We start from the raw sequence: 18,608 nt of genomic DNA, 5'->3' as shown, positions 1-18,608 counted from the left end.
TTTCTTTCCATCATAAAATTTACTTAATTTATGACTTAGGGGCTCAGACCCATCATTCACTGTGAGTACTTCAAAACACATCGTATAACTGTGCTTGAATCAAGAAGGCCTGTTACCTGTATTTTCTAGTAATTAAACGATAGATTTTGTACATGTTCAACTCCAAATATTTCATAGCAATGCAAAGCACTAAGGTCAGACTAAGAACATACTGTTCAATATTCAAAACTACTAAACGTTTTACACTAAATAAACACAACTCAAATAAGATTGAAAAGTTGACCCAAACAGTAAGGGAATTTTAACAGAAATGTAAATGCATATAACATTGTACAGACTTTTCAAGGCCCATCTCAGAAGCATTCCACTATTGTTGAAGTTGTCTCTTTCATAAAAGGTTATGTTGAAAGACCCACAAAGACTAATCACATCATTACAGTAGTTACTACCTAGCTCACAGATTTTACTAGATTTCCTAGAAATTTGAGATGCCAATAAAGTCATCACTATATAAGTCAGACACATTTTTCAGAAAGTGCAAGACTGTATCAAGTATATTCATCATAACTGACAAGTTCTGCACATTAGATTTAGGGGAAATCAGATACATCTCTAGGATGCAAAATAATATAGGATACAGAAAAATAGTGTTTAGATAGCAATATAGATTTAATTGTGAACTCCCACTAATGCCTCAAAGTCCTCTGCTCAAAATGGCATGCAATAATTCCAAATGTGTCCTTACTAGAGTTTTAGACAAAGTTGGAAAAAATTTAATCGAGTTATAGTCAAATACCCTTAAGATTCAACTTCCAGGCAGGGCGAAACCTTGGGCAAGTTTCCTCACTCCACACCCTAATAATAATCCCTCCAAAAACAAAACAGTAATAAATTGGTCATTTTCAATCTACGACTGTTTGTGGGATATTGCTGTGCGCAATTGGCTGCCTCGTTCGCCCACAAATATATAGTCAATTCACTTTACAGTGTATTCTGTGAAGCGCTTTGGGACGTCCTCCTGACGTGAAAAGCGCTATATCAAATGCAAGGATTATTATTATTATTACTATTTGATTAGCTTTGCATACAGCAATTTCATATTGACCTAAAATGCTAAATCAACCTAGTTTAAGATTTAGAAGGTTTTTTGTTTGTTTGATCAATTGATCATTTGGATGGATGGTGGGGGGGAGGGGTCAGGGAATAGTTATGCAAAATTTTTACCTAGGAGAAAGAATGGGTGGAGTAAAGTATTGTAGTAGGGTATCATGGTTTTTTGAAGAAGAGGATTTGAAGGGCCAATTGACAATTTGCTGCTCTAAACTTCCTACTTTATTGTGGTTTAGCAAGGTATCATTTTCACTATAAGACACAGTGCTTGACATCAATTTTGAAAATCTTAACGTAAGGCCAGATGTAGATTTGCATGCCAACTTTGGGGCATTTTGCTGGAGCTTTGTTATGGGAAAGATTGTATAACTTGGTCCATTGGTTACTGAACATCTGGGCGAGACATTGTCTAGGCTCATGATATTCTCTGAACCTTTGTTGCTTAATGTTAAGCTTAAAGCCATTCTAGCCAAGGCAACTAATTCATTTTAAGCAATACGCTCAGCCCTAAATTGAAAACTTAAATTCCTGTCCAACACAGTAAACTTACAGGTCATTTGCAGGTTCAATGGCCCATTATAGACATTGAGTTTGCATTGGTAATAGTAACATGTCTTTTTGAAGTCTGATAAGACACCTGCAGACATTTGCTAAATCCTTTCAATATAAAAAAAATCTAGTTGGCAAATGTCAGGGTGTTCCTACATCATGAACAAATCAAACATTTACTCTTGATCTAAAAGAAATGAGGTTGACTGAGACCATTCCTTTTCTTAAATGTTATACAACAAATGCAAGAAACAAATACGAATCATCATTCAAGTTTGCTGAATTCAGAAGTATTTCCAATTGAACACTCTCAGGGCAGTTCCAGTAATATAATGCCAGACTTCTTGAACAAAACAAATAGGGGTTTAAACTCAGCCCAAAACAAGAGTAACAGCAGCAATATTTAACCAAGCATGTTTGCCCATGAATGAAGTAAAATAACTTCATTGACACTGCACTAAGATCATCTATGCTTGGCAAATCAATATTATTTCTCCAAATCTGAGTGAAAAAAGGCTCACGGAAGTATGGAACTAATGTAATGATGAGCAGAATTTTATTCTACTTTTCGCAGTAATGATATCAATGCTGTTGTATAGTTTGCAGTAGTGACAGGTATAGTAGAAATAATAGACACGCCTTTTCTGTAAAATTACGTGAAACAGCAAGCACTTGAATACTTGTTACCATTTTAATAATGAAGAAGAAAGAAGCTATGAAGACTTCTTTGTTCTTACTGCAACTTAGATATTCTTACTACAATTTACATATTTTGAATTTAAGTGGTACAGAAAAAAAAGTAAACAAAAAAATCCTTCTTATTCACAAAACACACGCTTCATTTAACAAATTTCAAAAAAAATCAAAACAGAATAAAGGGAAATTGGTCACTTGACTCAAATCTCAATACATAAATAATTGAAGGACTTTTAGGCTTGACTAGCAAAGGCAATATAGTAAATGGGATTTCCATACCTTTAACTCTACACGTTTTATGCTGTTAAATTAAAATATTTAATTTGCATTTTTGAATAGCTAGGATAAAAATATTTGGTGATGTTCTATAAAATCTAGTGTTAACTTTAAGGGTACAATAAAAGATATGCATCACTTTTTTTGCTTTTAAATGAATAAAGCTATCATAAATTTGCATAATACACATTCTATACAAAAATACAATAGTCATATATGTAGTTTTTGTAGATATAGTATATATATAGTCATATAGTAGTTTTTGTTGAGTAAAACAATCACATTTTATGTACAAGCATTTGCATATTTTTTCAATTGTGTTAAGAAACACATTGTTCTCTTCATATCCTGGTACTGCAATCTACATTTCAACCACATTTTCATAGCATGTCAACTCTATAATTTAGATACCAACATTTTGTGCATTTGACTATAATTTTGGAGATAAAGATACCGATTTATAAATAATCCTTCTTTAGTATTAGGAAAGCGCCTTTCGTGTTGAGAGGATGTTGCAAACTGTTTCACAGGATTTACTGTAAAGTGTAATGAACATGTATTTCTATAGGCGGTTTTAAAGGTGTTGCATTCATCAGCTTTTATAATAGTTTGCTAAAGGTAGGAACTTTTTTTTCAAAAGATTAAAGCTGTTTTCCTTCTTAATGATTCTGAAGAGGTGTTTCTCAAAATAAGCACAAATAATTGTGCTTAGGTAAAGGCAAAACATATTGAATTGGCTGATATGTAATTACTTTCTTGTTCTTATTCTTTCTAGTTTTGATGCAGCCACACTGTGCTTTGGTGAATAACATTTATTTACCAAAACAATAACAATTTACATTATATAGTGCCTTTCATGTTGTGAGGATATCTCAAAGTGCTTCACGCTGATGACTGACACCCCAAGCTGGGGTTGGGGGGAAGAGAGCTGGGGGGGGGGGGGGGTGGGGGTTTGCTGAGGGAAGAGTGGGTGGTGGTCGGGGGTGTTGTGGAAACTGACCAAAAGCCCAATTGAAGAGATAAGGCATAAGGAGAGTGGGTAGTGATAGTGTATTTCTCAGGTTGCTAGTTGTAAAATATTGCCAGGGACATTCCATTCCTTTTAATCAAAACATGAATTTCACTCCACTCAGTGACATGAGGAACCTCTCAACCTAACTCATTCAAAATTATATTGTGCAATATTTTCAAGCAGAGCATATTTTGTATTCATATTTGAACCAAATGGCATCAATTTTAATTCAACTTTAATACTGATTTTAGGAAAACCTGGCAGCATGCAACTTTAATTCCTCTGAGAACATAAATAGGAAGTCATGAGTAAAATTTTAAAAAGTTGAGGATTTTAACAGCTTTAGGTATTTTTATCAGGTGCATTAAAAATTTGTGATTTGGGAAGTGAAATGACCCATCTCTGTATATTTCACAGTGATTGCAGTTGAAAGGAGAATAAGGCATAAACTGCTAAAGATAACACTATGTCGTTTACATAATGGAAATGTGTGAGTGTCTTTAGGCTCTATAAGCAGAGGAACAGAGAAAAGCATTTGTCTGGACCAAGGTGCAATATCCTGTTGTCTATACTGGGCATTGGAGAGGACACAATGATGGGCGACTCAATTGAAAAAGAGAACTAGGCACCTGAGGTAGGAAAAGAGACTGAGAAAATTAGTCATGTTTACATTGGAAAATATTATTCGATTGTCTTACTAAAATGTTCTAATTCTAAAGTGCATAAAGAGGCTGGACTCTATTGACATGTTCGATAGACTCAAGAAATCCATAGCTAGACTGCAGTTAAGACATAACTCGTTTACACAGCAGGTGATAAATATGCGAAATAATGTTCCCATTGAGGCAGCGGAGGTAGATAACATCGACAGTGTGAAGAGGGAATTCACGTAAGATATGGTGGTGATGGTGGAGAATAGAAAGTGTGATAGGTAGAGAGAATAATTTTAGAAATAGGACCAGCCAAATGGACAGCAATGGTGAGAGCTGGAACATGATTCCCATAGCATTTTAGCTTTTGCTTTTTTGCAGAATTTTTTTGACAAAAGATCCCTCATGTGGCTCAGTACAGAGATGTGTGCTGATAGAGACTGAACACTGGGTCATTTCACTTAGCAAAATAAGGAATGTTTTAGCTCTTGTGTCTAATCGTAATATTTGACCTCTAGCGCCAAATATTGCCAGCGGCTGTAAGCTCCAAGAGATAATATATTCATGTTGTAGTAGCAATTCCACACAGCATAGAGTAATTGGACTCACGTCTATAGCCAATGCTGTGTGAAGGAATAACAAATACTTTCTCTGCCAACTGGAAACAAGAAGGTTTGGAATGGAAGAAAGATTATGTCATCATGGTAACGAAAATCTCCTCAGGGAGTTGTTTTTTTTTGCAAACGAAGAATGCAAAGATACGCAAGCTTTTCAACGCCAGCTCTTCAAGCATTGGCAGCACCCAAAGAGTTAAGTCATCTAGTTTGTTTCTTGTAGTGTTCAGCTGGTGGTCGTGTTGGCCGCCCTCTGGCGCATTCTTTCTTTCTGTTTTGTGAGAAAACAAGCTCAGTGTCATTGACAATAGGACCATAGAAATTTACAGCACAGACGAAGGCTATTTGGCCCATTGTGGCTGGCTCTTTAAAAGCACTATCCATTCATTTACCTGTCTTCGCCCCTCACCCTGAAAATTGCGCCTTTTTTTTAGATATCTAAAGCTCTATTGCTTTTCTTTCCTGTCTTGATATTTTTCAACCGCCTCAGATGATCACATTATTTGTAACGACAGTGGTCCAAATAAAAAATATTTGGCAATTGGACATGTCTATTGCCTTAATATTTTCTTGGTATGCCAAAAATTCCTCTCTGGGAGTTCAATAATACTGTTTTTTTTATTTGTTTTTCAATACCAATTTATGACAAGCTGTCAAATTCAGGGTTGGTTTTGCATTTGGTATATTTTCTTCACCATGACTGACTTTCAGAGACAAATACTAGCAAATATAGATATCTTACCAGACTATTAGGATTTGTTTTCTTGGTTTCAACCTTCTTCTCTGATGTTATCTTCTTTACAGAGAGTTGAGCCTCTCTCAACCTGAATAATTTCAGAAATGCCCAGCGGTTATCCATCAAGTAAAAACCCAGAACATTTGAAAAGAACAACTGGTAATAATAATCATTTGGATAGTGTAAGCCCAACACACCCACCAGCTCCACCTTTTCCACCAAACCGATGAACAGAATTGAGTTCTCTTCCAGCGATTTTGTTTTGCACATTTTCCTAAATCATAACCTAATCCATCGCAAACATCATCAGGCATTATATTTTGGCTCCCATCCCCTAAAGTGGGAATGTTACCCAACATTGCAAAGTTAAACACCAGTTTAACCAATAAGTGCCTGTAACCAGAAATCACTGCTCTTATTAGATTAGTACACCCTCGTACAGCAGGATCACATCAGACTGAATCAATTTTAATATGGCCAGGATCCCTATGTTTTGAAATGGGAGAGTTGATCCCAGTCACATTCCAGGGTCTTATCTAAATCTTATAAAGCCCCATCATGTGAAACAATAAAAAATGAATAATCTTATTTTGGAAAAATGCAATGAGATAATATCTAGACAACATCTAAAACCCCCACAGAAACCATTAAATATTAATAACAACAACAATTTGCACTTAGGATAACGTCTTGGAGCAATCACAGAGATGAGGTTTTTGAGGAAGTCAGTATCAAAATCACAGGTAACTACAAAAATATAATTTATATATAATAATAATAATCAGCCTTGCATTTGATATGGTGCTGTTCACGTCTTCTAGACGTCTCAAAGCGCTTCACAGAATATGCTGTAAAGTGAATTGACTGTATATTTTGGGCGAAACGCGGCAGCCAATTGCGCACAGTAGTGTCCCACAAACAGTCGTAGATTGAAAATGACCAATTTATTACTGTTTTGTTTTGGAGGGATTATTATTAATACATGTGTGGAGTAAGGAAACTTGCCCAAGGTTTCGCCCGTGTACAAATTGTGTGTGTCTACTTGTGCAAACTGTATGTGTAGCTGTATAGACTGTGTGTGTGGCAGTACTGATGTGTGTGTGTGTATCTGCATAGACTGTGTGTGTAGCTATACAAACTGTGTGTAGCTGTACAGATTATGCATGTGTAGCTGTACAAACTGTGCGTGTGTAGTTGTACAGACTGTGTGTGTGTAGCTGTACAGACTGTGTGTGTAGCTCTACACAATGTATGTAGCTGTACATTCTGTGTGTCTGTAGCTGCACACACTGTGTGTGTAGCTCTGCAGACTGCGTGTGTGACTGTACAGACTGTGTGTGTGGCTGTACAGCCTGTGCGTTTCTAGCTATACAGACTGTGTGTGTGCATCTGAATATGAGCAATATATTCGCATGCCAGGTTTTACCTGAGCAACCATGACATAGGGCTACCTAGAACCAGCTGAGAGGAGGGAAAGACAGTAAAATATGTCTTAATGTCAGAGCTGGCTCTATGTAGATGGTAGATCTAAAATGATTACCACTGTGTAGTACATACCAAAACTGTAAAACTTTACGAGATGACTATCTAGCTTCCTATTGCTGAGCACTCCTTGAAGGAAGGCAGATAACTCTTCGTTTTGTGGCAAAGGCACTTATAGCAATCGATTAAGTGATTTAAGGAGACTGGTTGAGTCAGTGGATGATCTGTCATTGAAGACCTTTCTTTTCGACCGCGTCTTTGGTCACCTTCCTCCCCCTCCCCCTGGCTCGGTCCCGGGATCTGTTACTGTAAAGCGCTCTAAGACACTGTCCGTCGTGAAGGGCGCTATATAAATCCAAGTTGTTGTTGTTGTTGTAAGAGTAAGGGCTTGGCAGAACCTTGTGTGGAGTCCTGTAGCTCAGTGGTTAGAGCACTCGCTTTGCAAGCGAGAGACCTGAGTTCAATTCCAGACAGGGCGAAACCTTGGGCAAGTTTCCTTACTCCACACACCTAATAATAATCCCTCCAAAACCAAAAATGAATTGGTCATTTTCAATCTACGACTGTTTGTGGGACATTGCTGTGCGCAATTGGCTGCAGCGTTCACCCACAAATATACAGTCACTTCACTTTACAGTGTGTTCTGTGAAGCGCTTTGGGACGTCCTCGCAACGTGAAAAGCGCTATACCAAATGCAAGGATAAAAAAAGCAATTCCCTTTCTGTTTGTGATTCTTGGTTGAAGCAGGTCCTTAACCCCTTTACTTCATATTGCTGAATATCCCCATTCACCTCATACCTAGCCATCTCTCTATTGAACAGATACCAATCGGTATCTGTAACTTTCTGAGACGCTCTTCCATATTCTCAGCGGCCTTCATGTAGAGGTTTTTTTCCCTGGATTCCAAATTCACTAATTTGAAAGTTACATCCTCTTGTCCTGAATTCTCTAACTGGAGTGAAAAGTCATCACTGTTTACTTTGCTAATATTCTTCACTAATAATAATAATCCTTACATTTAATTTTACAATTAATTTTAATATAATTTTACATTATACAATAATGCAGCACATTTCACGCCAGGAGGATTGTGTGTTTTGTGGGCGAAAGAGGTATCAATCAAATGATGATTGAGGTATTATTTGAGATACCTCAATCAAATCGCCCCTCAATTTCCTGAAATCCAACAAAAATAACCCTAGTTTATGAAGTTTGCTTTCTCAATATACAGGCCCATCTGGGTATTAACACAGCTTAATCAAACTATGTTGATTGAAGGCAGGTGTGGGGAGTGTGACTCTGCTGTGACAGCACAGCGAATAGAGAATTCTGTATCGCAGCACTATGACTAGGGTATTTGAAAAAAAATTATACAAATATGTGCTCTGAACGCAGCTTACGGTGATTAGTAATGCTGTCCACTTATGAGTAATGGGAAACTAAATACAAGTGCAGGTTTACCAAAATTATCCACTTAATCTTGTTATTTGATCTTACTTGTTAGTCAAGTGTTAAATTGGGCACCCAGTATGTGGAACCAGCAGATCAAAAGACGCCAGGCAGTCGAAAAATAATTAGGGTGGTAAAGTAAGGAGTTCCATGTGGCAATATGTCCTGTAGTACTATAGGTTTAGATTTGTAAGTACAGAGGAGTCCACTTTAAACAGGTCAGGATAAGCTAGCTCTATTTAGGAGCACGTTTGATCCATATTCATTTCTCAAGCACTAGAATACTGATAAGATCAAGCCAATTTGCTTATGGATATTTCTTTTCAGACGCAGTGCACTCCACTGATCTAAGTTGACCTTTTATCCTTTTGTATTGTAGTTACCGCCATTAATCATGCATAAATGACTCAGGCAAGCGCAAGTCTCAGAATGTGTTAATAGCCGAGTCATAAAAGGTGAGAATAAACTGATGTGTCATCTTACTTCAATGGCGTATATTATTTTTGCCTATGATTTCCCCAATGAGGCCTTCACCAGCCATCTGATAAATGTTTGCTTTGTTTATACATGAATATGTATGACTAAGACCTATGCTCCTTTAAGGTTAGGCAACTTGAAAGCAAGTGATTGAAGTGAAATGTATTCCTATATACCTAGGTCACGCCTAACCAGGAACAGTGGGGAGAGGGAGATGAATGCCTGGCAAATAATAATTTCAATTAAAAATGTGGTGGATCACATAACATTGTAGAGGTGAGGAGAAAAGAGGGCGGGAAATGCTGCTGCATAGCGAGGCAGCTTCAGAAAGGGTATCTTGAGGTACAGCAGCAATAATAATAATCCTTGCATTTGATATAGCACCTCATCATGTCTTCGAGACGTCTCAAAGAACTTCACAGAATACCCCTTGAATTGAATTGACTGTATATTTTGTGGGAGAAATGTATTCCTGAGGTGTGAAGAGTTGAAACTATCAGTCGAAGCTAACCTGTGTTAGCCAGTTGTGTCCTCAAAAAACCTGAGCTAACTCCTCACAGAACTTTCAGATATTCGTTAATGATAGGTTTGCTTTTTCAATTCCATTTCTAATTTACTCTCCAAATCACTTGACATGTCTTAATTAAGGCATGAGCTGTATATTTCTCTCCCCAGTAGATACCAGGTTTGTGCTTTATATTGGGATGTCCTCTCGACGTGAAAGGTGCTATATAAATGTAATTTTGTACTTTTTGTGTGTGTTTTTAAATATTGGGGTAACATTTGCTACTCTGCAGTTGTCTAGTATTACTCCAGATAACAACAACAACAACATTACATTTATAGAGCGTCTTTCACGTCGGGAGGACGTCCCAAAGCGCTGAACAGTCAGATGTCGGGGCCTGAGCATGGGGGAGGGGTGGTGTAGGGGTGAGGGAAGGCAGAGAGGTGGGAGGGAGACCAAAGGCACAGTCTAAGAGAAAGCTCTTGAGACCGACCTTGAAGGAGGCAAGAGAGAAAGCGAGGCGAAGGGACCGTGGGATGGAGTTCCAGGGCGTGGAGTTTCAGAGAGGCTGAAAGCCTGGCTACCGATGGTAGGGCGGGTCGGGCGGGAGACATGGGAGCAGACCAGAGCCTGCTGAATGGTAAGGAGTCAGCAGGTCAGAGAGGTAGGAGGAGGCAAGGCCATGGATGGCCTTAAAGGTGAGGACGAGGATCTTGAACTCAATCCTCTGGGATTATAAATGATAAATTATCTGAACTAGGACATGAACAATTTCCTCCTCCAATTCAACAAGGATTGTATGGTGAATGTCATCTGGCCAAGGTACTTTCTACAAATGTAATCCTTCAAGATTCTGCTAAAACAAAAACATGCTCTATTAATTCCACATATACTTTAGCCATCTTTACTGGATCTGGCATTTGTCTGTCATCTTCTTTTGTGAAAAACACATTAAATATATATGCCATAATAAAATAGTTCTGCTTTGAATGTTGTTCTCACTACCATCTGCTAGTTATGTCTATTGCTTTCTTCTGTTTCTAATATTTTTTTTATATAGTTAACCTCAACTGCCTTTTTGTACTTTGGCATGAAGGAAACTTGGGAAAGAGCAATTTGCAACACTATATTAGACTATATTCCAAGGATTACTTTGTGTCTAGGTCGCCTTGCTGCCACATATAAAACTACATAAAATCTATAGCATTGGAATAGCCCCAACTAGTCCATGTTGGTATTTATACACCATGTGAGTTTCCACCTATCCTAAACCTTCTCCCTAACCTCATCCCATACCCCTCTATTACCGCCTCTTTATTAACTAATGCTGAGATAAATCTTAAAATCTTTATCCGTTGTTATCTAATTATTCCCATTCAGTTACATTACTAATCCTTGCATTTGATATAGCGCTTTATCACATCTTCGAGATGTTTCAGAGATCTTCACAGAATATATTGTGAAGTTAATTGACTGTATATTTTGTGGGTGAAATGTGGCAGCCAATTGCACACAGCGGTGTCTTACAAACTTTGTGGATCAAATGACCAAATCATTACTTTTCTTGAAGGGATTATTATCCCTGGAAAAGTGATCCGCCAATCGACTAACAACTGGTTTCCTACTTACTGCCAGGTAAACAGAGGCGTATGAAGTAAGGAAACTTGCCCAACATTTCATCCGGACCAGGAATCAAACCCAGGTCCTTGCAAGGCGAGTCCTCTGACCACTAGGCTGAAGGACTCCACTTTGTAGATGGTGGTAAAAAAAACGTTTTAAAGGTGCAAAATTCTTCCACTATTCAAAGGGATGAAAGCAATAGACATGGCATAAGGAAACAAGCATTACAAGAAATAAAAGAGACAGAACCCCTCAGTAACTTTAGACACAGTCTTTAGGAACATTAAAAGCTTAAGATCTACTATTGAGGTCGACATAGTTGTGCATACTCTTGACTCGCCTCAATCCTGGTCAAAGTGATTTAGTATTTGGGAATATAAATCAGGCTTCTAATCGCTTTTACTGTTGGAAGCGGTATTGCTAATTCCCAGCATTAATAGACTAGTCATAGGTTTAGCACTGTTATCATTTTGTTATAATGCCTCATCTGTTATTCCAGATTGGTGAGCCTGGTTCAAAGTAACAGGAATGTGTTCCTGCTTGTTTTCATACACATGGCTATCGTTTCAAAAATTATACATAAGTTTCCTTTTCCCATTGTTTGTGATAGTAATAATAGGGGCCCAATATTATTTGACAATTTATTTGCCCTTCTATTACAGTGTAGGCAAAGAGTAGTCACTTGTTACAGTCTCCTTTATTGGAGGTGATTTAATCCTAATTATAGTCAATAACAAGTCGATGTTTTGTCATACGAGTTAAGCAAATTCTATGCTAAAGGAGAAGCGTAGATCATTGTTTTCATGTGAACCTAAGCAATTGCAGTAAGGAGTTAAATTAGCAACTTTGCCATGGTTTTATCAACCAAATCATTTAATTTGTTTTGCTCCTAGTCTGTACAGCAAATAAGTTAAAAAGTACCACAGTACACTAGGCTGAATTTTGAAGCACTCCATGTATGGAATGCTGTACACTGTCAAGCGCCTTGGGACGTCCTCCCGATGTGAAAGGGGCTATATAAATGTAATCTTGTTATTGTTGTTGTATTACAAGGGATATTGCAAATGTAAAATACAATTTACTGAAATCATACTGCAGCTTTGAATAAGCCAGGGCCCTCATTCTGCTTGAAATCACAGCCTGTGAAATGTGGTGCTTTCTTGTTACAGGACTGCATACTGATGTATACTGTAAGTCACTCAGTGGTCCGTAATATAGGCTCCTCCAGTGCTGAGAATGAGTTTACCAGTGTGAATACAGCATGGTGAACACACATTCACTGTGTTTTAATACTTCTGCACAAACACACTAACAGCAGCATCCGTTTTGTTTCTGCAACTATTGTTGTGAAAGGGAAGAGGGTGATTTGTCAAGCGTCTGCTCTGATTTGGCAGCTGAAGGATAAGTAGGAGTAAACTTGGAATTGTCTCGAGAACAATCTTTGCACAATTACATGGCTGCAGTTTCTGTAAATTGGGAAACATTTGCAGTAAATGCATACATGTGCAATGATAGTAAAATACAATTGACCAGAACTGACGACAAAGATTTTGCACTTCACAGTACTTGGCTTCTAGTTGAAAATCAACCAAAGAGCGAGTAAACAGTGTTTTGTCACAGGAAAGTAGATGCTGAACGTGATATTAATAGGAATATGATCAGTTCAGCTATTTGTTATTCCTTTCAATAATATGGGTTGGAGCAGATACATACTGTTTTAGTGGGGTCTAACTGGACAGTAAGATGAATGAAGCTCTGCAACAACAACAACAAAATTTCATTTATAGAGCGCCTTTCCGTCGGGAGGACGTCCCAAGGCGCTGGACAGTTGGGTCGGGATCCGAGCAGGGGGGAAATGGTCAGGGTGAGGGGAGGGAAGGGAGGGAGTGAGGAGGGTGTAGAGAGTCGAGAGGGGAGCTGAAGGCACGGTTGAAGAGAAAGATTTGTTCCTTGATTATTACAGCCAGATTCTGAAGGATGTTAATCACAGGTAATTTTGACAGTAATATTTGATGCAAAAGGATGAATTTACTAAGTTTGGAATAAAGTTTGGAATAAGTCTTGCTTATAGAGCGTTTTTTTTAAAAAAAGTGGCCTATCCATTCTTGGTCAGACTACAAAAAAAACATCCAATGTGTTATTTGTTCTTTTCCAAATTTTGGGGGGTTTGTATCACATTTGATGACAGAATTGTACCTAGCCTACCTTGTAATAAGGTAAAAGAGCTTTCTATTCCCTATAGGGAAATGTTTCAACTTTTGGCAAATTGGTAACTTTTGGCAACTGTGCCTGGAAAATATAATGACTGCAATCACCTGAAAAGCCTGTAGTCTGGATACTATCTTACTTGGAACTGAGATCATAAGTGAGGAGGAAGTCACAGATTTTCAACAGAATCACAGTGGAGCTGAATAACTATATAAATTTGGCTTCTAAAAACAAAACTTACATGGATCAGCACATTTAACTACTCCCTTCCAGATTGTTATATTACTAACCAATAATCACCTCAGTCACACAAGATCTGTGTAAAATGTATAGCTTAAGCATCATTGGTTGTCTGCTTATAGCATTTAACACAAAATTTATGTGCATAACTGTGGTTAAAAAACAAGCATACCAAAAGGAATTCTAGAAGTTGTATATGAAAGGTATTAGAAACACTTGTTAAACACACATAAAGTTTATGTTCCATGCTTCAAAGAAACTGATGCATACGGTAATTTGTTACCAGCTGTGACCATTTTTGTCCTCCAAACTTGCAAGACAAAAATATACACAGTAAGGTAATAGCCCAAGGCTATGAATGTATTAGCTGGGCAACTAAATATTAAATGCTAAGAAGTCCAGTTGAGTACCATTTGCTATACAGATACTCCATTAAACAGGTAGTCTCACTCATAACCATATGGTAAAAGTGAACTGAAATATAAATCTGTACCATGAGCATATCAGTGTGAAACATTGCAACGGGAGTAGAGAAACTCTGAATGTTCTTTTACCATGTGGGGAATCCTTGGGGAGAAAAGGCAAACAGGCTTGATTCATTACTGTTTGATTAAGACGTGATAAACCTTAGGCAGACTATGCATTTCATAAAGTAGTCAGCCAGACTACTCAAAAAGATACAGAGGAACATGTTATAATGTAATATTCTGGGTTTAATAGCTCAGAAGCCACATTCTAAGTGAGATGCCAAAAAAAATGTCCAATTTATATGCCATTACATAGGGTTTACTGCACATACCACATCCCCTGAATATTAATTCAACCTCAAATATTTTGTACCATGTTAATAGCGATAATAATAATCTTGTATTTGATGTGGAGTCCTGTAGCTCAGTGGTTAGAGCACTCGCTTTGCAAGTGAGAGACCTGGGTTCAATTCCAGGCAGGGTGAAACCTTGGGCAAGTTTCCTTACTCCACACGCCTAATAATAATCCCTCCAAAAAAACCAAAAACAATAATTAAATTGGTCATTTTCAATCTACGACTGTTTGTGGGACATTGCTGTGCGCAATTGGCTGCCGCGTTCGCCCACAAATATACAGTAAAATTCACTTTACAGTGTGTTCTGTGAAGCACTTTGGGACGTCCTCTCGACGTGAAAAGCGCTATATCAAATGCAAGGATTATTATTATTATTATTATTATTGCACCTTATCACTTTGTTGAAATGTATTGAAGTGCTTCAACGGATTTATTGTGAACTGTAGCAACTGTGTATTTTATAGGCATACATGGTAGCTAATTTGCACACAGCAATGTCCCACAAACAGTCGTGAATTAATTGACCAAATTCGTANTTTTTTTAAGGAATTATTACCCCCGGAAAATTGATCCACCAATCAACTAACAACCGGGTACCTACATACTGCTACGTAAACAGAGGTGTGTGGAGTAAGGAAACTTGACCAATGTTTCGCCCTGCCTGAGAATTGAACCTAGATCCTCTTGCTTGCGAGGTGAGTGGCCTAACCACTAAGCCACAGGAGTCCACTAAATTACTATTGGCAATATTGTTACTTGAATTTAGCATCTATAATATAATATTAATTGCATGCAACCGTCCTGAATTAACATCACTTTTAACATATGATAAAATGTCAGAATGATAATTTTTTCAACTTCTCTCTCAAGGTGCTGCCATTGGGAGAACTGTTGCTTATGATTTATGGTTTGACCAACATGTCTCTGATCAAACCCTGTGATTTAAAGTACAACTAGTCTCCGCTACACTTTCATGTGTGTAAACAAGTACTGCTTTAAGATTTACTGTAATTGTAGATAGACTTCGAGGCAAATCTGAAGTATTTACTGCGTTTCAGTTCCATGTGAAATCCCCCACTGATATGGAGTATAACGTATGGCTTATATTTCAGAGTGACTTTTGTGCAGATTTTATGCAGCCAGGCACTTAAAAACAGGAAGTGATTTATAGATAGGTACCATATGTGCCTGATGTTTACAAGCATAACCTGTGAACACGTTTTGGAAAGAAGAGAGTAGAGATTGCCTTATTTCTTTGAGGTATAGTTTCTGTACATAGCAATTAATTTTTTCACCTATTGGTATTGAATATTATTCCAAATTGCACTTGTTAATAGATTATTCATACAGACCCTAAATGAAAGTATTCGGTTTCATTTTATATAACATGTGTGGGTTTACCTGCTGCAGGGTTTACATGTTTGGTGACTGACTCGTGGTTTAAAGGTGGTGAGTGCCACTGCTGAAGCTACTTTGGGACACATCACTGATGGCTGCTGATGGCAACTCAATTTCTCTCTTCAGTCCTTACCACTTTGTTCCTTGAGCATTATAATGTTGGTTCTGCACTTTGGCTGAACATTGTAGGGACTGAGCATCAGGTTTTTCTGCTCATATCATGGCTATAAACAGAAATTAACATTATTGTTTTAAGCTAAGACTAAGTCAAAAGATAGGAATATAAAAACAAGACGGATTTAAATGAAAATACTAGGTTTATGGGTTTGAGCTCCATGTTGGGAACTTAGAGCTCTAGAGTCCTCACTCCACATGCTGTCCACTCCAATACTGTACTGGCAGAGCACTACATTGTTGGAGGTGCCATCCTTTGGATGAGACATTAAACTGAGGTTTCGTCTCCCTGTTCAGCTGGACATTAAAGAACCCGTGGGCACTGAATTCGATCAATGCAGTGGGGCCGTGGTTGGTCTTAACAATCCATGTTAAGGAATGAGAAACCATGCAGCATTCCTGCTATAGATTGCGAATCAGGGACCACTGCTGAAATTGGGTATATATAATATCTGGTGTGGACAGAATCAACCTTAGCTCTGTGGCTGAATAGTCTGCCTACTGGCACTCACCGTCAAGAATCAGGCACTTGGGGGAAAATACTAAAGACTAGCTGGTGCCAATGAATCTCCACTCCAAACAAACTGGAGAAAAGAAGTAAAACACCTTCAAGAGAGAAGATATGAAGCAAAACAAAGTGTTCACTTGCGGTCACATTGGACATCATTCAATGTGACCCTAGCTGCTCTATGGTTTGTGTTCTGAAATGTGCTGCTTTCTGCCATGTTTCTGAAATGACTCAGGATATTTGTTCACAAAGTGTTTTCTGATGAGATACACTTTTGCTCATTCTAATAAAAATAATAATCCTTGCATTTGATATAGCACTTTTCACATCTTCTCGACGTCTCAAAGTGCTTCACAGGATAGACTGTAAAGTGAATTGACGGTATGTTTGTGGACGAAACGCGGCAGCCAATTGCATACAGCAGTGTCCCCCAAATAGTCGTGGATTGAAAATGACCAATTTATTACTTTTTTTTTTTGGAGGGATTATTATTTGAGTTTGAAAGCAGCATGTCTTCTCTCCGAGTGAGCATTTGAACACTGGACTTTTTCATTACTATTCAGTGTGGTTTCCAGAAACATATCTCTGTGTTATAGACACTGCTGACAGTTCTGCAATTACACTGCAACACAATATTAAAAATGGCGTGTTAATATGCCAAAACGCTATGCATGTCAAGCCAGAATACAAAATATTTTTATTGCTCCATTGTGCCATGTCTAACATCTGCTAAGCACACTGGCAGAAGGACTGATCAATTGTAAACCAACTCACATAAAGCCTTTCTGGCTGGGAGAACTAATATGGCATGCTCTCAACAGGCTGTTTCTCAAATCAGTAAAACAGAATCACTGTGTATTCTCTTGTTATTTTATAGACATGATTTGAACCGTGCTTCTGTGGAGAGTTCTTTAGGTTGAAGTTACTTCCCCTGGAATATTCTTCTTCTATTAATGAGTCAGTTTGTACCAATTCAATGAACTAAATCAAGTGCTACTGCATAAAGAAAACTTCAACAATAACTTGCATTCATATAGCGCCATTTCAGGATAAAGTCTCAAAGCGCATCACAAAGATGGGTTTGGATGTCAAGCAAGGGAGAAAGAGGGGTGGGGAGAGGGAGGCACCTGTAAGCATGGAGAAAGATACAAGCTTTTAGCTGGGTTTTAAATACGGATAGACTGAGGGTGAGATGTAGTGTTAAAGAAAGTGAGTTCAAGAGGTTAGGAAGTAGTATCCGAAGCCTTTGTCAGTGAAGGTGTTGGGAAACACATGACAAGCTCCAGCTCCAGCTATATTCATACCACTGTATTGGTCTTTGGTGTTAATATGGAATAGATTGGATAATTATTTGTTTGATGAAAAGACCAACGTGCAGCATGTGTTAGCGGTGCTCTGCACATTTGCTAAGGTATCTGTGAGCAGAGTTCTGCTTCACCTATGTTGAACCCACAAAAAAGAAAAAGAGATGTGGAGCCAGAACTATAAACTCAGTCTGAAGCATGTCTTTGCTCAATTGTCACATAAAAATGAAACTAAACTGGCAATATGGCAAATGATCTCCAGTGACTGTTTTTCATTCAAGAATTTATTTTCTGTCTATCATTTGCTATCCCTGTTACAAAATACATGTCTCCTGAGACGACTTTTTGTCTCTTTTTTGTATAGATTTCCTTCCCTTCATCTGCCCAAATCTCCAGGGTTTCATGATTCCCCTCCCAGCTCTGCTCCATGCTGTCTGTCTGTCCATGGTTGTATCCCACGACAGTGTGTCCTAAGCTCTGTGATTACGATACTGGTTTTGTTAAACTCTTCCCTGAGCACTTTGATTATTATTCCAGCTCTGATTCATTCTCTTCAAAGCTGCGTTAGTTATTTGCTGGCTCTATCCTCCTCTGCCCTGGTTCTGTAATTCTTCTCCCAGCTGTGTTTCACTCTAATCCAAGCTCCATCATTCCTTTCCCAATTTCATCCTGTCTTTATGATTACTATTCTGGCTCTGTCCCACCTTTTTTCTAAGTCTGCATTTCTTCTCCTGGCTCTCTCCCTTTCTGCCTTGATTTTGTGATTACTCCCAACTT

At 38.1% G+C, this 18,608-nt stretch overlaps 1 protein-coding gene across 1 annotated transcript in view; it reads right to left on the bottom strand.

The window, feature by feature from the left end:
• Nucleotides 1-3,577: 3,577 nt before the first annotated feature.
• fmn1 (formin 1) overlaps nucleotides 3,578-18,608 on the bottom strand; it is a 130,487-nt gene continuing 115,456 nt past the window's right edge. Inside the window, exons 17-18 of the mRNA XM_007888381.2 lie at nucleotides 5,650-5,731; nucleotides 3,578-5,178 (exon numbers count right to left, since the gene is read on the bottom strand). Coding sequence (XP_007886572.2) covers nucleotides 5,134-5,178; nucleotides 5,650-5,731 — 127 coding nt within the window. The 3' untranslated portion in view covers nucleotides 3,578-5,133. The remainder of the gene's footprint in view (nucleotides 5,179-5,649; nucleotides 5,732-18,608) is intronic.

Source organism: Callorhinchus milii, unplaced genomic scaffold, assembly GCF_018977255.1.
Source record: "Callorhinchus milii isolate IMCB2004 unplaced genomic scaffold, IMCB_Cmil_1.0 Scaffold9, whole genome shotgun sequence".
NCBI classification, from domain to species: Eukaryota; Metazoa; Chordata; class Chondrichthyes; order Chimaeriformes; family Callorhinchidae; genus Callorhinchus; species Callorhinchus milii.
This window is presented reverse-complemented; position numbering and strand designations above follow the sequence as displayed.